Source organism: Clarias gariepinus, chromosome 25 (assembly GCF_024256425.1).
Source record: "Clarias gariepinus isolate MV-2021 ecotype Netherlands chromosome 25, CGAR_prim_01v2, whole genome shotgun sequence".
Lineage (NCBI taxonomy): Eukaryota > Metazoa > Chordata > Actinopteri > Siluriformes > Clariidae > Clarias > Clarias gariepinus.
The window spans coordinates 9,966,261-9,993,864 of record NC_071124.1 but is presented as its reverse complement, the minus strand read 5'-3'; the positions used below and the strand labels follow the sequence as shown (position 1 = coordinate 9,993,864).

At 37.6% G+C, this 27,604-nt stretch overlaps 3 protein-coding genes across 3 annotated transcripts; 2 read left to right on the top strand and 1 right to left on the bottom strand.

Annotated features, from left to right (window-relative positions):
* Positions 1–4,070: 4,070 nt before the first annotated feature.
* Positions 4,071–6,354, top strand: mrpl34 (mitochondrial ribosomal protein L34). Its single transcript, XM_053486961.1, has 2 exons — positions 4,071–4,231; positions 5,615–6,354. The coding sequence occupies exons 1-2, from the start codon at positions 4,179–4,181 to the stop codon at positions 5,907–5,909; spliced, it is 348 nt and encodes a 115-aa protein (XP_053342936.1). The 5' UTR covers positions 4,071–4,178; the 3' UTR covers positions 5,910–6,354.
* A 1,785-nt stretch (positions 6,355–8,139) lies between these two features.
* fitm1l (fat storage inducing transmembrane protein 1, like) lies at positions 8,140–11,070 on the bottom strand. Its single transcript, XM_053487059.1, has 2 exons — positions 10,686–11,070; positions 8,140–8,795 (listed from the first exon to the last, which is right to left on the bottom strand). The coding sequence occupies exons 1-2, from the start codon at positions 10,862–10,864 to the stop codon at positions 8,162–8,164; spliced, it is 813 nt and encodes a 270-aa protein (XP_053343034.1). The 5' UTR covers positions 10,865–11,070; the 3' UTR covers positions 8,140–8,161.
* Positions 11,071–17,920: 6,850 nt separating this feature from the next.
* Positions 17,921–25,038, top strand: rpp40 (ribonuclease P/MRP 40 subunit). Its single transcript, XM_053486232.1, has 8 exons — positions 17,921–18,134; positions 19,496–19,637; positions 19,720–19,785; positions 22,045–22,140; positions 22,249–22,374; positions 24,278–24,470; positions 24,543–24,677; positions 24,756–25,038. Exons 1-8 carry the CDS (start codon positions 18,018–18,020, stop codon positions 24,952–24,954), a joined length of 1,074 nt encoding a protein of 357 aa, XP_053342207.1. The 5' UTR covers positions 17,921–18,017; the 3' UTR covers positions 24,955–25,038.
* The last annotated feature ends 2,566 nt before the right edge of the window (positions 25,039–27,604 follow it).

Here is a 27,604-nt window from a genome sequence, read left to right as displayed (position 1 = left end):
GATCCTAATACCTCCCATCTGTGCAATGCAGTTCTAGCAAGCCAAGGTGAATACCTGATGTGATGAACTGGTTAAGCATCATTGCAAATCTTGACTCAGGGGTGGACTGAGACCAAAAAGTGGCCCTATAGACTTCCTGGCCCACAGCAGCCCACATCATAATACATTGGCTCATTAATGTACTGTAGAGATACATTTTTAACACCAGTTACTAGTATAAAAATATAATACAATACAGAAATCAATGCTTTTTAAACATATTATTTGAAGTATGACTGAACATATATTAGGTCATATCAGAAAAACAAAGAAACAAAGGAAAGAACATTAAGACAAACAACATATAAATCTATAAAGACAATATTTGAAAAAGAATGGCAATGAAACTGACCAGGTAAGCTGAAATAAAATCAGTAGCAGCATTAGCTCACATTAGTAAACTAATTACTTATTTTAATTATTATGGTAGTCAATATTAATTTAAAATAATGCTGAGAGACATTATTTTGAATTAATATTGAGTACCATAATAATTACTAGCATGAGTTAATGCCTCTACTGATTTTATTCCAGCTTACCTGTTCAGTTTGATTGCAACTCCTTTTACTTGGCTCTGGTAGATCAGGAGAGAGGTGTTGGTCATCATCAGTAGGCACTGGTTCATCATCACTGACCCTGCTGCACTTACAGCTTACACCGATGAGTGGTATACCTTACACTGCATCATGATGGTACCCCCTGCAAAATGTTCATGATATCTCACAAACAAAAAGGCTAATTTTTCTTTTCCTCATAAAGTGTTTAGGTGAAATTCAACCCATACAAGTGTGACAAATATGCAAAGAAAAAAAATTAGAAAGGGGCAAATACTTGGCACTGCACATGTAAACAGATTGTGCCACTGCGATGAAACAGTGCCAGGTGAAGTTTTTCAAAATCATACTAACTTTGCACTGATCTGAATAACTTTGAATGATGAATTCTTTTTAAGGCTCTTGTGAATCAATAAGATACAATGCACAGAATATTTTCTAACAGCCTGTAAATTAAACATTTTGGCAGTATTGTCTTGTATCTTTTGAAATAAATAAATAAATCACAATACTGCCAAAATGTCTCATTTTGCTGTCAAACTGTTTACAAGCCTCCTGGGTCTTTGTGAGACTGGTGCTACTGGACACTGAAAATATTGTCTTTATACGTAGTTTTATATGTTGTTTATCTTATTGTTCTATCTTTGTTTCTTTGTTTTACAAATATGACCCAATATAACCTAATTTTTACCTTTTTGTATTGTGTTATATATTATTTTATACTAGTATGTGGTTTTAAAAATTAATCTCCACTTTAATGAGCCAGTGTATTATGATGTGGGATGTTGTGGGCTGCTGGATCAGCCTCGCTGTCCCTGACCGAAATGTTAAAGCCGTCAGAGCCTGCGGAACTGTAATTTTCCTTCACACCAAAGGCAAAATCTGTTCATTTAAAGCATTTCACAGCATTACCTCTAAAGCTTTTTACTTCTTTTCGCGCAACTTTCAGCTCCACCTTTTCATTCATGATAATTATTGTTAATTTGCTCAGAGAAATTCGCTGCATCGAGAAAGCATCAATAACTCTCCCTCCGAAAATTAAAAGTGAAGGAGTCGGGGGGAGGGGGTGTGTTTCAGAACACGGATGGAACAGACCAAACTAATTAATATTGAGGAAGGGCAATACATCCGCATGCGCGGTAACATAAACACGCGTTCTTTGTCGGCGGCGCCTGTGCGATCATCATCCATATGCATAGAAGAGAGATGCAATATTATGGTTTCCGTCATTTTTTATATATTTGCTCCAGATGGCCAGTCCGCCACTGGCTTGACTGTATCTGCTGCACACTGGCATGATATATTGGTTCATATCCTTAGCAAGTTCAGCTTTACACTGGTAAACTGTGGGTCTGCTTTAGTGTAGGAAAGGATTTCTGAGTTTTGGATGAGTTGTAACTGAGTACCTCAGAGCGAGACAGAAAAATAGGAGTGTTCTGGATCGTATAATCCTTAGTAAAATAACATAAAGGTGCACATAAAGAACATATGATTATTACCTTGCATTCAATGGAGTTAGACAGAACTATGAACATCTTAATGTTTACATTATTAAATACCTGTATATGGTACATTAGGATCCAGCTAATTACAAGGGTAAGTCAAATTAACATCTTAAAGTTGTTACATAAATTAGAATGTAAATGTAGAGAAATGTAGAGAAGTCTGAAAACACACACACACACACACACACACACACACATATGCAGTGCGATATACTGTAACGCATCGACCAAAATAAAGAAAATGTAAAATATATATATATATATATATATATAATACACTTTTCTTATACCCGTTTGCAATAAATAAAAACTGCTAAATTAAAAGTGAAAGTCACTCTCATCTAAAGCCATTGTCTCCCTAGCCTCTCTTTTTATTTTCTCTTAACAGTAACAAGAAAAAACATGGCAATGCAAATTGTTGCAGAGAAAGCTTATGACCATGTCAGAAGAAGGACCTCTCTTACATCAGTGTCAATCTCAGTAATATTTAGCTGATTTTTGTAGGTGATTGTTTAGTAACTTCAGTCTACATATCTACATCAACTTTAGTCTACATATCAGATTATATGATGAACATCTTCTAATGAGCTGTGAATGACCTTTAATTAAAGATTAAAGACATTGCTTCCAATGAGCTGTAGATAATAAGGATATATTATTTTGTTTTTTTACTATTTATATTACTTAATTTGTAGCTGTGCTTTCATTTTAAATCCACCAACTGTTATCCTCATGTGGCATGAGATTATTATTATTTTTTTTAATCCTCGCTGTCTCTCTTGGATAAGCTCTGCCATTAAATATTGTTTAAGACCACCTGTCTCAACCCATGACTAAAGAACTATAGTGTTATTGCCATTTGCCAGCTAAAACACAAGAGAAAATCCATGTAGCCTACCTGAGGAAATGTTTTGGAATAAATTGAATACAGAGTGTGTGTTTGGGACAGACAGACAGACAGAGAGAGAGAGAGAGAGAGAGAGAGAGAGAGCAACTAAATTTTGGAAAAACCTAAAAGAGAGCAAACCATAGACACACACACACAATTATAAAGCCCTGCAGTACCAAGAGTTGAGCAAAGACACCAGTCCCCTTATCCAACTGGTCCTTAGTCACCACCTCACAACACAACTGTCACACACTAATACACAGCGACCACAAGCTGATATAATAAAGACTCAGACTCGAGACCAGACAATATTGTGCAAACACAATTAGAATAAACTAAATTACACAAACACTTAGATTAAACTGTCTGAAATATTAATTGAAAATAGATGCAGTGTTATTTGTCCCTAAACAGACAGTACAGCATGACAGAATATCTGAGCATGGTGACTGACCCAAATCTGAGAAACACCCTGACGAAATACAGACTCAGCTGTCTGGCCATGGAGACAGGCGATACAGACATTCCTGGCTGCCCCAAAAGAAGAGACTGTGGCAGCGGTGTACACTCAATAAAATAGAGACAGAACAGCAATTCCACACTGAATGCCCTAAATACCACCACATTCACAATTAATTTTTCACCAAATTCAATTTAACCATCCCCAACTTTAACCGCCTCCCCGACTCTGACAAACAACGGACCTACAGAGAGAGCTGCGCACACACACATACATGCACTAATAATATTATTATAATTATTAATATTTTTAGTGCCCTCATGTTAACCTGGATGGCTTTGTTAAACAATGTTTACAAGTGTCACTAGAACTAGTGAAATCAAATTTCTGTACTATTTTATTTTATATACATTTATTTATTTTTTACTCTTTTTTATACTGTTCTGTTTTTATTTTCTCTTTTTTCTTTTTGATTAGTTTATTCTGGTTATTTCTTCTGATTTATTTCTCAGCTTTGAATAGAATGTAAATTTTTGTAAACCCCCCAAAAAAAGCACCTTTAAATCTTGACTCTTGAGCGAGAGGGAGTACTTTTATTTTGAAGTCTCGCAGTTTTGCGCAGCCCTGGCATTACGGATAGTCTGCCTCACACATTTCCTTGTCCGAGTGACACCATCCTGTGGCGTGCCTGACTCTCTTGCTTGCTTTTCCATATCACATTCGAGGACGAAATGAACATCATACGAGCATGCCTACGCTTCCCAGGAACGAGTGTTTTATGTCGGTATGTGATTCACTACGCATGCAGCAGGTCCAGTGTATGGCCTGTTTAAACACATCTCAATGTCCAGAGTTAACTTGTAGACTTGCTTATTTGTACGCGCAACAAAAGAAACATTACCCGATACCTAATATAAACAGTCAGACAGACGTGACCGGATGATGCACCTTCATGATCGCTTGTGTTTTACGCTTAATATCGTGTTCATGGAAAGTCATTGGGGACGAAGCGTTTTCCTTTCTTTATTAACGCTATAATAGATCTTCATACATAAATAAGCACACCCCATGTTAGCACGTCAAAGTATTTATGGCGCAAAAGCATGTAAACATATTAGAATTTGTTTTATAGCTCATAATTTCGTGGGAAATATGAGCAAAGAAAAAAAAAGCCCATGTTTTTTTTTTTCTTCGTGGGTTTAAGGGCGGCTTAGTTATAGATGTGTTGCTGCCACCAAACGGCGCGGAGTGAAAGGAGGCAAACGACCCGCGGGGTAACAACACAGAAAAGTTATAAACTGAGGTGGTCATAATGTTATCACGTGGGGCAGTCGGACATGTATAAATAACACATTAACTCAATAATTATGCAAAATTTGTCGTGAAATGCCAGTTTATTAGTGATGGTGTGATGAAACCTCCTTTAGGTGGCGAGGCTTCCAGCCAATAGTTTCACCAGAAAATTGATTTTAAGAAGCTTCATTTAAGCGCTCCTTGTACTGCCATCTAGTGGAGAATTGTTTCGTAACAGAATAAAAAAAAACAGAATACTGTACAGAACAGTATTCTGAATACTGTACAGAACACATTCGCAGTCAGTGTTAATTAATCACGAAGGCATGATTGCCAATATTAAACAATAAAAAAACAATAAAAATTGTTACAATAAGATGAAATAGAATAAAAGTATAAAGTTAAAAAAAATATGTGAAGTGACTGCACTGTCATATTGGGTTTGATTTCCATCTTGGATTTGATTTCCATCTTGGGTTTGTGTCCATGGAGTTTGCATGTTTGTCCCATTTTTGGTGGGTTTCTTCCGGGTCCAAAGACATGCAGATTGACCTAATTGGTGTTCCTTGTAATGAGGAATGTTTACCTGAGGTCCCACCATGGTGGTATAATAGTAATAAATACAGTTGAATACACACATACAATTCCAATACATAAACAAGTATTACTTCCTATAGATTAATTTTAATACATTAATAAATTACCTAAATCTATCACATAACATCTCATCATCACTCATAATTTACACTGCTTTATCCTGTGTGCAGGGTTACAGGGAGCCTGGAGCCTATGCCAGAAAATTTTGGGGAACGAGGAAGGGTACGCAGGTTGCCAATCCATTTCATTTTTGTTTTCTATTGTTTTCTATTTTCAGGGCCAACAGTGCAGCTTCCGGTTGCAGTAAACTGCGGAACATCAGCTCCTTGGTCTCGTCATGGATGGGTGGTGAACAAAGAACACTAATGTCCAAAACAAAGGGAAATGAGGTCTTTCAGTCACCACCCTGGCATTACCAGCAGGTCCGCACTGGGAAAAGAGGCACCGAGTATCAGCCAAACAACATCAAGAGAAAGAGGACTCATGGTTGGATTAAAAGAATCAGCACAAAGGGTGGCATCGAGGTGATTCTACGTAGAATGCTTAAAGGAAGAAAATCGCTGACACACTGAATCAGACTGAACCTTAAGCTCACTAAAAGGATTTGTGTGGTTCTGAGAAACTTAACCAAGTTTTGTTTGTTTGTTGATATGAATAAAGAGTTATATAGGAAAATCTGTTTTATTTGAGTTGTGATGCTCAGACGGATTGGCTCCTCATTAGCAGTTCTTTGTAGATTATGGTGTGGCATGAAAACAGCTGTTATTATAATGACACTGTTTATCCAAACCTCACAACATAAATCATAATGATTAGACCTGTTGCAATAAAACATGTAACAAGTTGAATTTTTTGGCTAATAGTAGCTATTGCTCAATATTTAGCTAAAACTATAGCACCACATGGCATTTTGGACATTATAAAATTGTAACATTGTACAATTATATTCTTTATGATATTCTTTATACAACCTTTTTTCTTTAATTAAAGTTTGTTTGCTATAATCTGTTTATTCAACAGGCTTGAGAATCAGAATTATTAAAAGAATTGTGTATTGTATGGGTGCGTTATCATCCTGGGGCACCGCCCATGATATAGTGTTTGAACCACTGGGTGAACATGGTCCTCCAGAATGGTTCGGTAGTCCTTGGCAGTGACGCGCCCATCTAGCACAAGTATTGGGCCTAGGGAATGTCATCATATTGCAGATCCACCCCATGCTTCACTCTGGGCATGCAACAGTCTGGGTGGTACGCTTCTTTGGGGCTTCTCCATGCTGTAACTCTCCTGGATGTGGGAAAGACAGTGAAGATGGACTCATCAGAGCATAGTACATGTTTCACATTGTCCACAGCCCAAGATGGGCAAGAAGGGGACAGGGGTAGCTCAGTGGTTAAGGCATTGGACTACGGTTCGGAAGATCCCAGGTTCAAACCCCACAACCACCAAGTTGCCACTGTTGGGCCCTTGAGCAAGGCTCTTAACCCTCATCTGCTCAGATGTGTAATGAGATAAAAATGTAAGTCGCTCTGGATAAGAGCGTCTGCCAAATGCCTAAATGTAAGATTTTTGCTACTGGCACCATTTAAACCAACATTTGGAATTGACACGAGTGACCAAAGGTTTGGCTTCCTCTTGCGTTCATAGTTACTCCTGTTGGATGTGGTTCGTCCTTCTTGGTGGTATGCTGACATTACCCTGGATAATGTGGCTCTTGATACATCACAAAGACTTGCTGACCACGCACCAACATTTTACCTCTTTTGAACTCTGTCATCCATAATGTTGAGTGCATTGCAATACAGTATTTTAAGCAAAACTATGCTATTACTCTACTAATTAAACCTTCACACTCTGCTCTTACTGGTGAAATGTGCAATCCATGAAGATTGGCCACCAGGCTGGTCAAATTTAGCCATGAAAGTTGGCCAGTGTTTCAGTTTCATAGTCCAACCTCTTTGTATATAGTATACAAATACGTAAGCATACACTGACAAGCCAACCCTGGTGTTTCCGGGTGGGGTTCTGGCTCTCCGGGGTGTGAATCTACAGGACCTCAGGGGGGTAAGGTACAGTGTTGCATGGCACCAGCATGTTGGCGGCAGATCCTCTGGGTGTTGTGGGTTGCGTGATGGTGCCTTCATGAAGTGGACTTGTTTGTCCAGAGAACTTGCTCTCCCCACTGTGGTACGTTTTGCATCATTTGAATGAGTTGCAATAAAATTTTTGGCTGTGCAATATTTTATAATATTTTATATATAAATATCCTGATATCATAATGCAAATAATAATAATAATGCACCCTATAAAATGTAGATGTGTTACAGTGATTTGTATAAGTGTTAAGCACCAGATTTCCAAATTTGTGAATGTTTTCAATGTACATGCATACTATGCTTTCATTTGGTTCTATGCATTAAGTTAGCCACTTAAACTGCTTTTCTGAAGTAGGAAATTCCCCTATCCCATGGAAATTCTGTCTTCTGACCACTGCTGACTTGTCAGCCGCCTCACTTATACAAAAATGTCTGCATAGGAATAACAACATTGTGCAATAAGGTAAAATCATAATTTCTTTCCTCACAAGTGTTTGCAGTGGCCTAGTGGGATTTTGTTTGTGGCTTTTTCCTAAAAGATCATCTGTGACAAGATATGACAATCACAACCCATTCTGGCAGAGTACTTTTTGAAATTAAATTAGATCAACACTGTGCAAATGAAACTTTATTAAGTAATTCTTCAAACATATTCACCAAAACAGTTACATTTTATTTTATTTTTATTTTATTATTAATTATTTTATTATTAACAAATGTATTTGTACCTATGTTGTCAGAAGACCCACACCTGGCCTCCCAGGGCAGTACCAGTTTGGTCCCAAATGGTACCAGCCCTGGTACGTTGCCCTCCAGCTCAGGCAACCCAGAGCACCTCCCAAGAGCTGATTTGGGAATTGAGGAAAATAAGCAAGTAGGCAGAACAGTAGAAACAACCAGAGACTCAGCAGCAGTACACAGAATAAGAAGAGAATGCGCAGGGGTGCTCCAGACATACCACCCAAGCTCAGATAGGGCCCAAACACAGCCATCTCCTCAGCCAGCAGCAGGCAACAAAAAGAAAGCAGGAAAATGTCCTCAGAGACCTCGTAGCCCCGCCATAGCATGCCGGAGCTGATGCAACCAGCCTTTGTCTCACCCTCTCGTAACAGCAATAAAGGCTGGACTTCTGACCCGACTGCATGCTCTTGAGATCCAGATAGGCGCTCGTAGCAACTCCCTGTGGCATTCTCCAGCACGCTTAGCAACTTTCGAAAGCCCAACCACAGCCCCCCTGCCACAGCCAGCCGTGAGAGATGCCTCAGAGTGAGTGTTAAGGAGCGCCGCACAGATAAAGACAGGAGGAAGACAAAGGAGCCTACAAAGATACAGGTCCACCCCCAGCCTGATCGGAGAAAAACTCTGTCGAAGAGACAAAAAGAGAGTTTTAGTGACATTGCAAAGCAAATAATTTTTTTTTTATTATTTAGTTTTTACTTTTAATGTTTTACTACTAATTATCTTTGTTATCAATGTTATCTTGTTTTACTGTTTAATTTATTCTTGTTTGATCTGAAAAACTATGTAAATAAAATGCATTATTATTATTAATGACATATTCTTTTACTACAACCTAGAATAGTAAAAGAGACTCCTATCAAGTTAACTAAATAACAGATAATGGCAGTGTTATAAAAGCACTGCAACATAAGACCTTTTGTGCTAACGCTGAATAAAGTGCACCACAAATATATTAGTGCAACTGTAGAAGTAGAACATCATCTATCATTTCTTTGGTTATTGTACATTTTTCATCTCTATTTCATCTCTATTATCCTCACTGAAATAAATGGCCAAACAATCATCAACATTAACAGTACTGAATCAGTAGAACGATAGAAGCAGATGGCTCTATGCTTTGTTATCTTTATTTTAGCCATTGCTTATGAGTACATTCCCAAAAGCACACTGCTGTTACACTTGCTATGAGCAGCTGAGCAGTTGACTGGGGTTTAATGTAGATGCTTTTAGACCTGACGTTCTGTGATCTTTCTTTTCAACAGGGCCATTTAGTTTGCATATCTGTCTGTTATCACAGATTCCTGTATGTCACCATAATAATACATGTGGTGCAGTGGATAGCCTTATCCTAGTTCCATTTCCCTGGCAATACATCATACAGTACTTTTGTTGTCTTGGACAACAGTCTGCTAAATACCTCACTTGTACGAACATAATTGGCTTTCACGTGATTGCAACAGCCACTATAGGTCAACTAGATTATAGGTCAGCGATTAATTAGTTATTCTAAGTGAACATATTTTGTCACTTTGCTGACACCCTGGCTGCTGATATCAATTTTGATTTCTGGTGATTAAAAGGACTTTTCAGATTGTTTAAGGCCTTGTTCTTCAGAGGAAAGAAACTCTGACATCCTGAATTATGTTAATAATAATCAAGGTATACCCTAAGTTGTGTATTTTATTTGTTAATTTTTTTTATCAAAGTACAATTTTAATGTAAAATGTCTCACAGTGGCTTGTGAACAACTACTTAAAAATTATTATAACCTGGCAACAGATCCTCACTCACATTGCTCACTCTTGCAATAACATACTTGTTTACTTATACTTAGTATTAATGTATTTGTAGTTATAGTATAGTTGATTCTTATAATAAACAGGGAGTTACAGTAATAATTGCAGGAAATGAATCTTGATATATAAATCAGGCAATTAAAAAAAATACAAAACTGGAAATGTATACTAACATTTGTTATAGCAAATACAGAATATTCAGTACTTTTTGTATGTTTTTCTCCCGCAGGAGAATTTCTATATGCTTTAACATTAACAGGACACATTTGTAGTGTAAATGTGAAGTTACTGATTATGGAAATGATATTATTATACAGCAGTTTCCAAAACATTGATTATTATTAACCTTTGTAAGTTTTGAGCGTAGGTCAGGGGGATGTGCCATAACAATAGTAGATATCATACAAATAAAATTCCCTGCCCTTGACTTGACTTACATTTACTGCTTTTGTCTCCTCTTTGTTCTCACACACTTATTGGTGAACATTGTCACCAATAAACATTACATTTGCATTTTACATTAGATTGTATGTTTTATAGCCTGTAACATTTATAAGTACTGTGTGCCAGAGAATTAATGGAAAGGCTAATTGTTGTCACAAGTCACATTCTTGCTTTAGCACACACACAGACACATTCTTGGCAATCCTCTTACAAGGAGTGCACATGTACAGTATGTGTTTTTAAGTGTACGTAGACTGTATGTGTAGCTCACCTGTAAAGATAATGGCTTCTTTTTGCAAAAACACTATAGTGGGATACCCATAAGTTCAGCAAGGGTCCAAACAGGACCATGGCTGACAGAAACAAATGGAAATGGCGGCGAAATAATACATTGCCCAGCAGTGCAGCCGCCAGGTCCGTTATGACCACAAGCATAGAGTTCAAGAACATTTGAAGCACAGAGGTCCGAGGCAGACCGAACAGTCTTACCCCCAGCGTCCTGTTGAAAAAATCTTCAGCTTTCAAGCGTAATCCAAATATACTGTATCTGATTCAGCACATTGTTTAATTCTTTTGCAGTAACTGCTAAATCTTCAGTACGTGTCCATGCCTACAGTAGCTTCTTGTGTCTTTTTCTGTTGTGTGTGAATCTGGAGGGTTCCCTTGCAAACTTTGCACCACTACCCCCACCGTACCAGCCACCAGCCTTCATCTTACTATATTTAGGAACTGTACTGTACCTTATTCTTCCCATGTCTCCTGCTGTGCCTATTCTTAGATTCAGCTGTCTGTGTCTAAACCTGTTTATGTCAATTATTATTGACCTTACTTTCTGTGAAACCATTAACAGTTATGCAAAACCAAAGTTATCATCTGTGCCCATTTGGATACCTTCATACATTAAAAAAAAAGTTGTTAATTGTGCTTATTTTTTTGTCATTTCAACAGGTTCCACATAATTAAATTAAGTAAATTTTACTCAGGAATAATATGTCCTAGGTGATTCTTTCAATTCAACTCACCACGGTTCTTTATAAACTACGTGATCAAAACAAATACTACTGAAGACATGTATTAATCAAAATGTGCTAATTTTAAGACAAGATATACCTTTATGCGTCCCACAGTGGGGGCACAGATAAGAAAAATGTGCAAAAATAGAGACATAGTTCAGTCTCTATACACATATACTACATATACAGTACAGTGTTTAAATACAAAATAAAAGAAAGTAACAATACAGTAGTTAGTTAGTAGATAGTAGGTAGCTTATATATTTTTTAAAAAAATCTACAATATTTTAACAAATTTAAGTTGTTTTACATTAAAATAACTTAAAAAGGGAAAAGATTCTCCATTTAAATTATGTACAGTAGATAAAAAAAAAACCTTTATGTATCCTTTTAAATTTTTTTTTTTTTTTTTAGGAAACCAACCAAATCACCACAATATCCAAACCTTCTGACAAACATTGTATTATTAACCTAGGTGTACTTTAGCACTTTAAAGTGGAGAAACAATTAAATATTAGGCATCCGTAAATAAATTAACCTCAGAAATTTACATTAAGACAAATTCTGAAAGTAATAAGACTGTTACCATTAAAGATGAAAAATATAACAATACGCTGTCTGAACAGGCCTGCTCAGACTGCATATTGTACAGCTACTGCAGATAATCACTGCAGCAAAATTGTATTATTTTTTGTACTGCGATGTTAGGACCACATCAGCTTTAAAAGGAGCAGCTGAAGGTGCTGTTACACTATTAGTTGATGAGGTCTACTGTTTCTTATATAATGCTTAATTGTAACAAAGCGGCATGGTGGCGTAGTGGTTGGCACTGTGGTAATGCTGCGTTTCCTACCATAGTCCCAAGACATACAGGTTACATTTATTACGTTTATTGACCTTCTCTATGTGTGTGTGTGTGTGTGTGTGTGTGTGTGTGTGTGTGGATGTGTGTTTTTGTGTGGATGTGTGTTTTTGTGTGTGTGTGTGTGTGTGTGTGTGTGTGTCACAAATGTTTTGCATTGCAAATATAAAAGAATCAAAGTCAACTTTATTGTCAATTCTGCTACATGTACAGTGCATACATACAGAGAACCGAAATTACGTTTCTCTCAATCCTCGTTACAAATAACACAGAAAAAAAAACTTAAATAACACAAACTTAGAGAACAACAGAGGTAAGATAACTGAGTTACTGTCCTGCAAAAAGGGACAGTTAACATCACAGAAGGTTGATATGGTGCAAAACGGAACAGTGCAATAACAATAAGAATAGTGCAAGTGTGCTTATTTTAGTTGATTAAAGTGACATTTTAAAGAGCAATAAAAAAAGGTATAAAAACGGTGTACAAAACAGTATAAACAAAGTATGTTGCTTTTTTTCTGGGTTGAGGTAGTGGACTTACCAATGGTGCATGGTGCATAAAGTGACAGGTGCAAGTGTGTGTTTGAGTAAGTGTGTGTGTGTGTGTGTGTTTGAGTAAGTGTGTGTGTGTGTGTGTGTGTGTGTGTGTGTGTGTGTGTGTGTGTGTGTGTAAAATGAAGTCAGAGAATAAGGGTGGGAGATGCCGAAGAGCACAGGGGAGGCAGAGCTGGGAGGGAGTTGAGTTTCCCCATCGCCTGATGAATGAAGCTGTCCTTCAGTCTGCTTGTTCTGTCCTGGAGACTCCTTAGTCACCTTCCTGATGGCAGCAGACTAAATAAGCTCTGACTTGGGTTGGTAGGGTCACAGGCAAGGTTAAGAGCTTTGCGTGTGAGGCGGGTTTTGTTAATGTCCTGGAGGGATGGGTGAGAGACACCAACGATCTTCTCAGCTGCTCTCACTATGCGCTGGAGAGTCTTCCCCAGGACGCGGTGCAGGCGTTAAACCACACAGTGATCCAGCTGGTCAGGATGCTTTCAGTGGTGCCTCTGTAGAAGGTGCGCATGATGGGTGTTGGGGCTTTGGTTCTTCTCAGCTTACGAAGAAAGTAGAGACGCTTTTGTGCTTTCTTGGATAATGCTGCAGTGTTGTAGGACCAGGAGAGATCTTCTGTAATGTGCACACCCAGGAACTTGGTGCTGCTCACCCTCTCCACGATCACACCATTAATGGTCAGCGGAGAGTGTTGGGTGTGTGCTCTTCTGTAATCGACAACAATCTCCTTCGTCTTTTCCACGTTCAGGAAGAGGTTGTTGTCTGTGCACAGCCTGGGCAGGCGGCTCACCTTACTCCTGTAGTTAGTCTCATCTTTGTTGCTACTGAGACCCACCACAGTTGTCTGCAAACTTGATGAAGAGGTTGGCGTTGTGTAATGGTGTGCAGTCGTGGGTCAACAGCGTGAAGAGGAGGGGGCTTAGCACACATCCTTGGGGGGCCCCCGTGCTCAGAGTGATGGTGCTGAAAGTTTTATTGGCGACCTGTACTGAGTGAGGTCTGCCAGTCAGGCTGTCCAGCAGCCCCAGCTGGATCAGTTTGTGAGTGAGCTGTTGTGGGATGATCGTGTTAAACGCTGAACTGAAGTCGATGAATAGCATTCTAACATAAGAGTCTTTGTTTTCCAGGTGGGTGAGCGCTGAGTGGAGGGCTGTAGCAATGGCATCATCAGTTGAGCGATTGGACCGATAAGCAAACTGGTAGGGGTCCAGGGAGGCGGGTGGGGCAGTCTTGATCTGCTGCATTACTAGCCATTTAAAGAACTTCATAATGATGGGAGTAAGTGCAACTGGGCGGAAGTCATTAAAATAGGAGGGAGATGTACCCATTATATAGGAACCCATTATAGCAACTTCAACCTGGATATATTTACCAGGCAAAATTATAAATTTCATATAGATCCTTGGGTCAGGCTCAGCAGAGATTCTGTAACTAAAATTTTGTTTGAAAAAAAAAAAAAAATTTTTGCTTTTTTTTGTCTCTTTGCTAGACATGGGTATCCCTAACACAAAGTCAGCAAAGAATAAATGATATGATGTAAACAGCATACACTATTTAAAAAAAAAGTCTTTCTCTGCCATCTTTTTTTAACAACTCTTTAGCGTTTCTTTTCTTAACTTTAGTTCCAGCCTCTTTTTTTTTCAAGATTGTCTTTGATTTTCAATAAGGAAAAAAGGGAATTCTTCTCTGGGTTTTAATATAATAGGCAGCATGTAACTTCAGACCTGTAACTTTTTCTTTAAAAGGCTCCCCTGCCCCCCTTTCGTTACCTGTATTAATGGCATCTGCTTGAACTCGTTATCAGTATAAAAGACACCTGTCCACAACCTCAAACAGTCCCACTCCAAACTCCACTATGGCCAAGACCAAAGAGCTGTCAAAAGACACAAGAAACAAAATTGTAGACCTGCACCAGGCTGGGAAGACTGAATCTACAATAGGTAAGCAGCTTGGTGTAAAGAAACTCTGAGAGCAATTATTAGAAAAAGGTAGATAACATACAAGACCTAGGGTTAGGGTTAGATCTCCCTCGATCTGGGGCTCCATGCAAGATCTCACCCCGTGGGGTCAAAATGATCACAAGAACTGTCAGCAAAATTCCAAGAACCACATGGGGGGACCTAGTGAATGACCTGCAGAGAGCTGGGACCAAAGTAACAAAGGTAACACACTGCGCCGCCAGGGACTCAAATTGGGGCCAGGGGTAGCTCAGTGGTTAAGGCATTGGACTACGGTTCGGAAGATCCCAGGTTCAAACCCCACAACCACCGAGTTGCCACTGTTGGGCCCTTGAGCAAGGCCCTTAACCCTCAACTGCTCGGATGTATATGAGATAAAAAAAAAAAATGTAAGTCGCTCTGGATAAGAGCGTCTGCCAAATGCCTAAATGTAAATGTAAATGTAAATCCTGCAGTGCCAGACGTGTCCCCCTGCTTAAGCCAGTACATGTCCAGGCCCGTCTGAAGTTTGCTAGAGAGCATTTAGATAATACAGAAGAGGATTGGGAGAATGTGATATGGTCAGATGGAACCAAAATAGAACTTTGTGGTAAAACTCAACTTGTCATGTTTGGAGGATAAAAAAAATGAGTTGCATCCAAAGAACACCATACCTACTGTGAAGCATAAGGATAAAAACATCATGCTTTGGGGCTGTTTTTCTGCAAAGGGACCAGGATGACTGATTCGTGTAAACAAAAAAATGAATGGGGCCATGTACCGTGAGATTTTGAGTGAAAACCTCCTTCCATCAGCAAGGGCATTGAAGATAAAATGTGGCTGGGTCTTTCAACATGACAATGATCCCAAACACACCGCCCGGACAATAAAGGAGTGGCTTTGCAAGAAGCATTTCAAGGTGCTGGAGTGGCCTAACCAGTCTCCAGATCTCAACCCCATAGAAAATCTTTGGAGGTAGTTTGTAGTCCATGTTGCCCAGCGACAGCCCCAAAACATCACTGCTCTAGAGATAATCTGACCTTGTGAAGATTTACAGAAAACATTTGACCTCTGTCATTGCCAACAAAGGGTATATAACAAAGTACTGAGATGAAATTTTGTTATTGACTAAATCCTTTTTTTCCACGATAATTTGCTAATAAATTATTTAAAAATCCTACAATGTGATTTCTTATTTTGTCTCTCATAGTTGTATATCTATGATGAAAATTACAGGCCTCTCTTATCTTTTTAAGTGGGAGAACTTGCACAATTGGTGACTGACTAAATATTTTTTTAGTCTTTCAGCTGCTCCGATGAAGTGGTCACCACAGTGTACCATCCAATCCATACACAACCTGGTACAGGTTTTACACTAAAGGCCCTTCCTTCTTCTTCTTCTTTGTTGTTTCATGGCAGTTGGAATTCAATAAGTTGGTTACATTACAGGCTACTGTAGTTCTAATCCCCCCTTCATCATCCTGGCCTCTTAAAGCTGATTTTCCAGTTCATCCATCCTTAAAACGTCTAATACTACGATCTTGCCTTGACTTGTACTGTGTCTTGAGTGCTTTGTCTGCTTTATCCGGTACTTTTAATTCAATTCAATTTTATTTGTATAGCGCGTTTAACAATTGGTATTGTCTCAAAGCAGCTTTACACAATCAAAAGAATTATTTATGTTTGTATGAAATTTTAATGTGTATGAATCAAAATGGTCAGATAGTCCCTGGTGAGCAAGCCGAGGGCGACAGTGGCAAGGAAAAACTCTCTGAGATGGTAATAGAAAGAAACCTTGCGAGGAACCAGACTCAACAGGGAACCCATCCTCCTTTGGGTGAAACAGAGAGCAGGAATTGATCTGCATTTATACTGTGTGTTAAGTGGCAGGCATTTCAGCATAATAGCTGATGTTAATTGATGTTAATATGGAGGCCAGGTAGTTATTGAAAACTCAGGTAGACTTGTATAAAGTTTCAGTCCTGAACTATCGAACAGTCAAGTCCTCAGAGAAACAGCTGCCAACACCAGTCGAGGCCAGAACAGTCTTTAAGGTAGAGAGAATCATCCCCAGACACCAGACGCATCCCAAAAAGACACACGGGGCATCCATGTGACGAGATCTCCAACCAGAAGCGGGGCACCAGGATGGGTCAGACAGGTCCGGAGGGCAGAAGGAGTCTGGATCACAGGCAGCTCAGGAACGACATGTTACACAATTCTCCTTCTTGACACACTTCCTCTTAGTACCATTCAGAATCTAGTTGAATTTCTGTAGGTTGCATCACTGCTACCTATAGCTCCCTCTCTCTTTCCTGTCCTTCCTGACGGACCCTTTCTATTTTATCCATGCTTGGGACTGGCACTGCATCCAGTGTTGCCATGTCAACGCTGAACATGGAATCTGAAAAATATTTTGGGGTTTTAATGAATAGGCACAAACTACCTACAAAGTAAACCAAAAACCTATAAACCACTACAATCCCTTTCAAAGGAAATGCTATGATATGACAGATCTTTATTGGGGCTTGTTGCAGTAACAATTTTTTATTATTGTATGTCACAACAATGTCAATTATTTAAATTTTAACTGTTAAAGAGGTTATAATTTCAACTGAGTTTAGAATGTAAGGAGATGTGAATTAGAGCTTTATATTCTTGTTCTTTTGCCAGGGCAATTTCTATGTTTCAGCAGCAAAGGGTACCATAGAGGTGTCTCAGGAACACTTGGCACAGGTTTTATGCTGGATGCCCTTCCTGACACAACCCTTACATTTTATCCAGGCTTGAGTTTAAGCACTGGGTGGGAATTGAACTCAGGCCTCCTGCATTGCAGGTGAGAAACTCTTTCAACTTCAAACTCACTTAAAAACACCTTTCACTTTTTCACCTAAATTAGAGGTTTATTGATATTAATATTTGATGAACAGCTGATTTTAACAGTCGGTCTTTATATTATTTGTTTTTCGATTGAGTATGATTCTATTACTTACTTGCCAACCTTGAGACCAAGAAAATAGGGAGAATTTGCAAACCAAAATTACCTGCTCTACCCCAGACCATGCGTGGTGCTTTTTATTGCGCCTCCAGTGCAGTAGGTGGCAGTAGCACATTATTTTCTGTTTGTCACTCGACAGTAAAAAAGGGACGAAAGAGATGTTAACGGACGTATTTTTCTAAGCTTTATAAGTTATTTTAGAAATCGCCCGAGTTATCCGTTTCCTCTCAACTGTGTCAAAATGCAACCGGACCTGGAGAAATGTCCGAGGAGATTACTAGTCTGTGAAAAATCCAACTTCTTGAATGAAGCATCACGTCATGAAGCGCACGTGTCTAAACACAGCTTCAACTATAAGGTGAGCTTTAACCAACGGCACTGCCTTAAGAGCTGTTCAGGAGCTCAGATCTCTTCTTTCGATTTAATTTAACATAACGGTGAAATTAAACATTTTTGTATGGAGGAGCAAACTGCTCAAATTAAAACGTCCAGATAACTCAGTCAGGTGAACTTAATAACACTGCACTGTTTACATTGAGACATTGGAATACATTGTTTAAAATTACATGCATTAATTATATAATAAATGCATGTGAACTAACTGCTGCATTTTCTAAAACATTTGGGAAGTTAAAATGTTATACTGTTGCGTGTATGCCAGACCGTTCCCTTATTATGCATCACTGCTGCTCGATTATGGCAGAAATGATCATGATTATTTTGGTCCATATTGAGATCAGGATTACATAACACAGTAACTCACTGACTTTGAAAACATCATGTATGTATTTATTCAAGATTATATGAAACAACCTGGTGTTTTTGACAGTGGAGATAAATACCCCAGAGATAAATACCCCAGCATGGGTGAAGGTGAGTTTAGTGAGGGACGAAAGCGCACTGCCATAAAGTAAATAGGTGTGATGGGTTTCTAACCCAAAATGAGAACTTCAGAGCAATGAAGGAAATGCAGCACATTAATCATTTAATATACATTATCATATTTTCATAATTTTCCAAAATTGTATATTATATATATACAGATTTGGACAAAAAAATTGTACACATTTGTACACACATCATGATGATGATAATGATGATTATAATAATACCACTATTATGCAATCATAATGTAACAACTGCTAAAGTGTGTATACAATTTTTGGCTTACTCTGTATACATGTTTAGTACCAGTCAAAAGTTTGGACTTGAGTTTGGATTTGTTTTCTACATTCTAGCATTCTAGAGCAATACTGGATTTTTTTTACAAACTATAAAATAACGCGTATGGCATTAGGTGATTAAGTAAGTAGTTCTTATTTTAAGACACAAAGGTCAGGTATTCCGGAATAGTTCTTGCAAGAACAGTATTGTCAAGTGCTTTTGCATAACCCATCAAGCACCATGATGAAACTGGCTCTCATGAAGGCCTTTCTAGGAGCATTACATCGAACAAAACGACAAACAGGAAGTAATCTGAGTTCAGATTGAGTTCACGCAGATAAATCAGCATCATCTAAATTGTTGATCTTTTTTCAAAAATAACTTGATTATTTCTGACTTCTTACTGGGAAATAATTGCAATAGACTGAGCGAATGTATGTTCCAGGCAACCAAACTCATCCAACCTAGATGTGACTCTTTTTGCAGAAAAACAATGCTAGGTTCAGGCACGTTTTTCCTGTTGTTTATTTTGTACTTAAAAATGTTGTTTTGCAGCTGTCTTTACTGATACCAGAATGTGGAGTGCTACCTGCTGAGATAGCAAAAGTTCTCAATAATTTCAGTTCATATTACCTTGTTCGAGATCTGCCAGTTTACAGATTACTGGAAGAGGACATGCTTGAAATGATAAAGAAAGGTAAACACAAAGGCTGTGTTCATTTACTACATATTTCTTGTGTTCTGGTTCTGTCCTAAATGTTTTAGTTTAATTTTCACAGGCACTTTTTATGCACTCTCCTACAAAACCCGGCTTGATGAGGACAATGTGTTTGCGCTTTTCAGCAGTAAGTATGATTACAGCATGTCAACTCATTATCCATAAAAAAAACAAATCAGATCAGAATCAGGATTTCAGCATTGTTCCAGAACTGTCAATTGAAATCACTTGAATGAACCTACTTTTACTTTTAGAAAGTGCTTTAAAGTGTATCAGGTGATGCAGGTTAATTTTTTAAATCAAGACGCACTCTCAAGCTTTTATGTAGGGGATTTTTTTCTCTTAAATGATTGGTCTTTAACATGCATCCTACGCTTATTTTGCTCCTATTCCAATCCATGTTTAAAATCTTTGTCCCCAATATAAATAGAGGTTCGTGTCTATTGAATGACAGAAGTTTTTTTGAGCCATGAAGTATACTGAAGCTTTAACCTTTTTCTGAATGTGGCCAAAAATATTAAGACGACATATGCCATACGTTATTATTTTACTTGTGCACAAAACAGGTGATGTCACTAATCAGTTTGAGCTGGCTGATTTGTAAATTAGAATCAGCAGGTTTGGTTAATGTTTGGAAAAATATGTATATGACAGGACTTTTACTTTCTGAAGCTGGGGTGTCCACCTCCAGAAAAATGGCTAAAACTAGAGAATTCTTAAGTAAATTTGTGAAACTCTGTGGCGAAATGTCAGAACATAATTGTCTGGAAACAATCAAACCTGCATGGATTAAGCAAGTGACACCAGAGTACTGTAGATGCTATGCTCAGCCAGGTCCAGTAGGTTTTGAAGAACAAAGGACTTTATACTAAATATTGATTATTGTATGGCAAAAATCATTGCATAAAATAAAAAGATTCTTATTATGTTAGTCCTTATTTTAAAAAAAAATTAGTGTCATTAAACTATTGACATTCACTTTTGTCTTAACACCTTTGCCCACCACTGTGTGTGTGTACAGTCATGGCCAAAAATATTGGCACCCTTGCAATTCTGTCAGTAAATGCAACACTTCTCTCAGAAAATTGTTCCAATTGCAAATGTTTTGGTATTCACATGCATATTGTTTTTGTTTGCACTGGAACAACACAAAAAAACCCCGAAAAAGTAAGACTAGAGTTTGCCAAAACACGTACTGTGGACAGATATAACAAAAGTAGAGCTTTTGGTAAAGGACAAAGAACACAGTCCCTAAAGTCAAAGATGTTTTGGGGTTGCTTTGCTGCTCCTGGAAGTGGATGCCTTGACGGTGTGAACCGTATCGTGAAATCTGATGATTTCCAAACACTTACAGGGCGCAACGTAATGGCCAATGTCAGAAAGGTGCGTCTCCAACAGAGGTCATGAGTCTTCCAGCAGGACAATGACCTGAGAAGCACTTCAAAAAGCACTCAGAAATGGTTACAAACAAAGCGCTGGAGAGTTCTGAAATGGCCAGAAATGAGTCCAGATCTGATTCCCATAAAACACCTGTGGAGAGATCTCAAAACAGCAATAGGGAGAAGGCATCCTTTAAATCTGAATGAGCTGGAGAAGTTTGCAAAAGAAGAGTTGTCCATAAGTCTAGTAGAGAGGTACAAGAAACTCATTCATGGTTACAGGAAGCGATTGATTTCAGTTGTTTTTTTCCAAAGGTAGGGGTGCTACCAAATATTATGTAAAGGGTGCCAATAAATTTGTTCAGTTAATTTTTTTGGGTCGAATTGTATCAGATTTGACTTTTTTTCTCTGTTTTCTTTCTTTTTTTGTGTTGTTCCAATGAAAACAAACAAACAAACAAACAAATAAAAAAAATAACATGAGAGTACCAAAACATTTGCAACTGTATGTGTGTACAGTATATGCAATTTTTAGGTTTGATTTGCTTAAACATGGTAACCACTAATAGGCGTTTCTTTTCTCTCATCAAAATGAATGATAAACTGTTAAAATATACAATAATCCCCAATAGTTAACAGTTCAATAAGTAATACAGTAACACTTATGTATTGCAGTTTTCAATAAATAAATGTATGTAATCTATATATCCTAAAACCAGATCTCACTCAATGTTTTTGGTTATTTGTTTTTCTCGCAAAGATTTTTACCAACATACCATCAAATAATATTATGTAATTATTCCCTAAATGCTATTTACATATATGCATATGTCAAACACATATTTTCCATAGTAGTAACATGCTATCGGCAGTTAACTTTTGTTCTAATAAGGAAAATTTTAAATTTAACATAGTACATCACATAATAAATGTTTGCTCTTTAAACTTTTGTGATTGAAAGGTACACTGTGGGTTTTGTTTTAATTATTGTTATTTTTCCCCCTCAGAAAAGTTGATATTGTCTCTTGATAAGGACACATATGAGCAGCTTGGCTTGGAGGGAAAACCGTCGCTATACAATCACAGAAAGCCTATGAGATATGGTGAAATGTTTTATCAGCATATAACTCAATAAACAATAACTGCAAAACTGTCAAAATCAGATTTTAGTTTAATTTACATTTTTTCCTGTAACATCTCTAAATTTGCAGTTGTAACTGTGGATCTCGCTGATAAATCATTGGCTCCTGGTGCAAAGCGGTACAAGCAAGTTCTTCTTTGTTTGAAAGAAAGAGTGCCACTGAAAAGCGACTTTCTATTAACAGATAGCCATTCAGGTTTGTAGTAAAGCTCTACTGAAAGCTTCTATTAATTTGACAGATTGGTTATTGAGTGTAATGTATATCTAAATGTTTACATTTTAGTAGTACTTTTCTTCCACAAAAAGAGAGAAGGACATGATTGCTGTGTTACAGTTTTGTGAAGTAAAGCATTTTTTATTTATCATCTTATCACCATGGCATTTTGCCCATGTGTCCTTCATGATATTGGTTTCCTTAGAACCTGGATATTCTGACATGTGGGAAAAGATTAACTGTACTTTGCTACTCTTTAAACTTACCCTCAAGCTGAGATGAAATTTAATTTACAATCATACTTGGATTCAGTTAGGATGGAACTTTTAACTGGATGCCTATATAATTTTTCAGTTCCATATTCAAATCATTCACACTGTGTTGATATTACTTGGCTGTTGATATTACTTTATGAGTGAAGAGTTATGCTTTTGTGATTTGTGGGATATTGTATGAATTAATACACAAAATTACTCCTAAAGTACTAAATGAAGCAGTTGTATAGGACTAAGCATTTCATGCTTACTTGTCCCTTAGAACTGGATTGAATGACATATTTATGTTTTTTTTTAACTGCTATCAGCTTTTGTATTATTGTTATTTATGACTTCAAATTGTAGAAGCCTGCCCTACCAGAAGACTCACACGTACAGAACACACTTTTCTACAGTTTGCAATGAATTCAGTTTAAAATTATAGCAGTACTTTTATTTGTTCCTTGTTTCACTTGTGACTTTTTGCATTTCTTTTTTTTACTTTACCATTTTTTTTCTTCTTAGATTTAGCAACCGTCATTTCCCTCCCACTAGCTAGTTCTTCCCTTTACACAACAGAGAGCAGGTGCTTCCTCTGAGACACATGAAGCCATCCATTGCATCTTTTCAAACTGCTGCTTATGCTTTGTCATGAACAAAAAAGTCCTAACTACCCCTTTAAATACATTACCATTCAAATGTTTAGAGACATCATATAACTTCATGTTCTGTCCTAATTTTTACTTTGTTCTACATTGTAAAACAACACTAAAGGCATCCAAAATATTTAATCTACTTCCATTATTTCCATGCTGTGCAGCATGTATTGTTACTGCCTCAAAGTTACAGGGTCCTGGGTGCAAATCTATTGTCTGTTGGTGATTCACATATTCCCTATGTATCTGCGGGGGTGTTTTTTAGCTTTCTGTAGTTCTCTTTAGCAGGTGGATTGGTTTCTCACACTAAATTACCCCTGGGTTTTAAAGGTTCTATACAATGATTAACATTAAAACTACTTAGGTTTAGGGTCCCCCTTCTGCCGATGAGGTGGCCCTGGCCCTATGGGGTGTGGCATCACAGGGCCTCTGAGGGTCTGCTGTGGTGTCCATCACCAACAGGTTGGCAGTGGATCCTTTGGGTGGTGTTGGGTTGATGGTTGAGGCCTCTATAGCCTCCAGATTTGTTTGTTTTGTGCATCCCATGAATTGGATTGGATTGGATTGGCATTCAGGGAGTTTTGAGCCCAGCTCTTGGCTTATTTGCATGCTGGGCCCTGTACATTGGGGGCGTGGTGCACTGGGTGTTCTGGTGCCTTTTTATTTTGGCCAGCAGTGACTTTTTACAGCGATTTGTTTTGCATTGGCACTTCTGTGGGATTGGACTGGATGGGATAGCCTTTGGCCATACCTTGCAGGCATGTGTGAGCCTTGGGTGTCACCACTTGCTGGTATATAATTGTTAATGTTTTTCTGTTCACCTGATGGTGGGGATAGTGTATAAATCAAGTATTAACTCTCATAGTATTAATGATACCCTGCTTATATTTATTTAAAGCTTCTTTGCATGGTAGATGTATGCTTGTTAAATTATGTTTAATATGTCTTTTTTGTTAATGTTAATCTTATGCTCAGATCGAGATGGACATCTGAAAGTTCTTCTGTCTCAGTACACATATGAGAACTGTAGGCCTACTCTTAGTACCCACAATTTGAGAAATCTATTGTGCCCATCACTTCAGTCCTCAGATCTTCAGGGAAAGAAATGTTCATGCACCCCAGAGCACTTCCTAGAATGGCTGGGGGCAGTAAACCTAAATATCAGTTGGTGAGTATTATGTAGAATTTTTTTTGTTGAATGTTTTCCATTGGGTAGACGTTTTTGTTGATGTTGTTGCAGTGAAAACTCAGCCACAAGTTTCCTGTCCACATATGCATGTCCAGAGCCATGCAGTTTGGTTAACCAGGCCCTGCTTTGTACAGTCACTGGACTCATCCCTCCTGAAGACATCTTCACACTACTACAAGAGCTGAGGTAAGTTCGCTTGAGTCATCCAAAAAAAAATAGCTTTAATGCGTAAAAATATGTGAAACAATCTCTCTAATCATGCAGAAGGTATTTTGATGCCCCAAAGTTTGCACTTTGGGCCTCCCTCACTGTCCATGGCTTTGTGGATAGTCCTGTGTGCTGGGGAACAACAGAACATGGATTTCTCAAGGGTGGAGAAAACTTGTACAACTTTGTTTGCTTCAAGAACCAAGATTATTGGTTGCACATGGCTACTGGTGCACATGATGGCTGTCCACCTTGATGAACAATGACTGGATTAGAGAAAGATGTTATGTTTTCACTTAGCTACTTAACATTTGTAATGTGAAAATTGTTCACAAGAGATTTTTTTTATATATAAAATGAGTTTTTTCTATATATATATATATATATATATATATATATATATATATATATATATATATATATATATATATATATATATATATAACTTTGTATTTTTATTTAAACAATAGTAAATATCAAAGTAATAGTGAAATCTTGCTAACAGAACACATTACTAATAATAAAAATGTTCTTTTGAACAATATTAAATTGATTGCAATACTGAAAATGACACTGTATATCTTTCTCATAATTTTAAACAATATGTTAGTACTGCAGTATTGTCTTGCGGAGCATTCACAGTGTGTCAAATTAAACATTTATTATCTCCCTTTTCATTCAGAGTACTGAACAAGACCGACGAAGCAAGCAATAAGAATAAGAAAAACTATTACACAATCATGAAGTAAATGTTACGTAGAAGTGGGCATGACACATTTTTACTGTCTCTGGGTCAAGCCACATGATGAAATCAGAGCAGTAGTAGATGAAAAGAAAATGAGTAATGGCTGTATCAGGGTTTGTATTCCACAAGCTCTACATGCCCCCAAAACAGTAATAATAAATAAATAAAAAAACAGGAATAAGGAATAAAGCTTTTTAACGTGATCGATAACATTTTGGTATGTCCTACATAGCGGAAGCATGCTTTCCCCCTTGGTTAAAATCTTATTAAAATTAATGGTAAAATGAATGGCCTACAACAGAAAGTGTTTCGTAAGCCAAGTAGGGAAAATACTACCAGACTGATTAATAGCATACACTGACACAATAAAACCTGTGCTGTATCAGTTACACTGTTTTCTAGTGATTTCAGTACTCAGCTATTTGTTATAGAAAGAAATAAATTAATATTGCTGGCACATTAAACATGCTTGAAGCAGAAGACTTTACAGGTTATGAAGACTTTGCAGTACAAAGTTTGTAACGTTTTTTTTTTGTACATGTGGAGACCCAGATGGTTAAGCGGGGACGGGGCCATGCGAAGACGCAGGGGGAGAGTGGGGGCAGGGCCATGTAGGGATGCAGAGGGAGATCGGGGATGGGGCTAAAAGTAGAGCTGCAAATACTGACATGACAAAACAGGGTGAACTGGAATATTTAACACATCAAACTATATTGGTATAAACAATATTTAATAGTTCTTGTAGGAAAATATATCGATATATCTTAAATAGTCTATATACCGCTCAGCCCTACTTTTCATTACAAACTCCCCTGTATGATGTTCATTAATCTGATTCAATTGTTTCTTTAAACATCAACTGTTTACTTCTTACAGAATTGATATTTTTAATGACATCAGAAATTCATGCACCATTGACAGAGTATACAGAGTATGGAGTGTGCAACCCAGTTTGTGGCTCAGGGTCTTCAGTTTAATTTTGTTTATGTAATGCTTTTAACAATGGATACAATTCTAAATGTACATATAAAACCTATATAGATTGTATGTATAGAAATTGACAACTTTAAAAGTTTTTATAGTTTTATCATTTTGTCTTTAATGAGCAAGCTGGCATCAGTCCCAAGGAAACGCTCTGAGATGATATCATGTGGAAACCAGAGGTAGATAAACCAGATTTATAAGGGAACCCAATTACAATTAACACAAAATACACTTTGTTGAGATTACCAATTGTTCACTGATTGAGACTTTAGTAATAAAACTGTTTGTGTAAGTTGCAAGGATCTTTACTGCTCTGTTTTTTTTGATAGATGTGACTGATAGCTTCCAGACTAGTTGTCAGATGGCTTATCAACAAATCACACAAAGTTCCTTGTGGCAACATCCATTATTTGATATTGGTTTAAAGCATTTATTGAAGTAAATAGAAGTAAATGTTGTAGTGGAATATTATAATACTGTACTATACAATTATAAATTACTATCAAATGTATGTAAAATTCCTTTCTCTCTAGATGTATGGGAGTACAACCTTTGTTTAAGGTATACCAAGGTGTGTCTCTGGTCTGTGTGCTGGTGCTAATATTTGCATTGCTGTCCATGGTGCTGTTCAGGACTTGGGTGAGGTAGTGGTTCTATTTGAAGTCCAGCAACAGAGTATATAATTTCTCATTACATGTCCTCCAGGCATCCAAGGAACCATGAAATGTTGGTTGACCCCACTTGTTAGCATTTGTTTAGTAACAACAAAATAGAAAGTATAGACTAATACTTTAAACATTACAATATAATACATTACAACATAATACTCTGAGTTATTCTAAAAACTAAACAAGTAGATACACCTAAGAATGATTAGTTCTTTCTAGTTAGCTAGCTATCATGGCCAGCTGATATTGCTGTGGGCTATTTGTGATTCTTCATTCCTTCTTTATGTTAAATATGTAACTCAAATTATAATAGTACAGAAAAGAGTAAGCAGTCAGTTAATCTGGTTTAAGTAAGCTGCAGTTTATTGCAGCAATAAAACCCAAGTAGGTCAATCCAATGCCAGTTCAAGAAAACAGAGCAGACTGAAAAGCATTTCAATGCATACTCCTTATATACTCTTGACTGAGGGAGGGACTCAATCACTGTCCCCTCTCTTGGTTTTCTTTTT

Excerpts from the sequence above, each read along its gene's own strand:
- mrpl34 (XM_053486961.1), top strand. The coding sequence starts at position 4,179 with ATGAACATCATACGAGCATGCCTACGCTTCCCAGGAACGAGTGTTTTA. Across the intron at positions 4,232-5,614 it reads GGAACGAGTGTTTTATGTCG|GGCCAACAGTGCAGCTTCCG; the intron begins GTATGTGATTCA and ends TTCTATTTTCAG.
- fitm1l (XM_053487059.1), bottom strand. The coding sequence starts at position 10,864 with ATGTTCTTGAACTCTATGCTTGTGGTCATAACGGACCTGGCGGCTGCA. Across the intron at positions 8,796-10,685 it reads AGAAGCCATTATCTTTACAG|AGTTTTTCTCCGATCAGGCT; the intron begins GTGAGCTACACA and ends TCTCTTCGACAG.
- rpp40 (XM_053486232.1), top strand. The coding sequence starts at position 18,018 with ATGCAACCGGACCTGGAGAAATGTCCGAGGAGATTACTAGTCTGTGAA. Across the intron at positions 18,135-19,495 it reads AACACAGCTTCAACTATAAG|CTGTCTTTACTGATACCAGA; the intron begins GTGAGCTTTAAC and ends GTTGTTTTGCAG. Across the intron at positions 22,141-22,248 it reads CAGAAAGCCTATGAGATATG|TTGTAACTGTGGATCTCGCT; the intron begins GTGAAATGTTTT and ends CTAAATTTGCAG.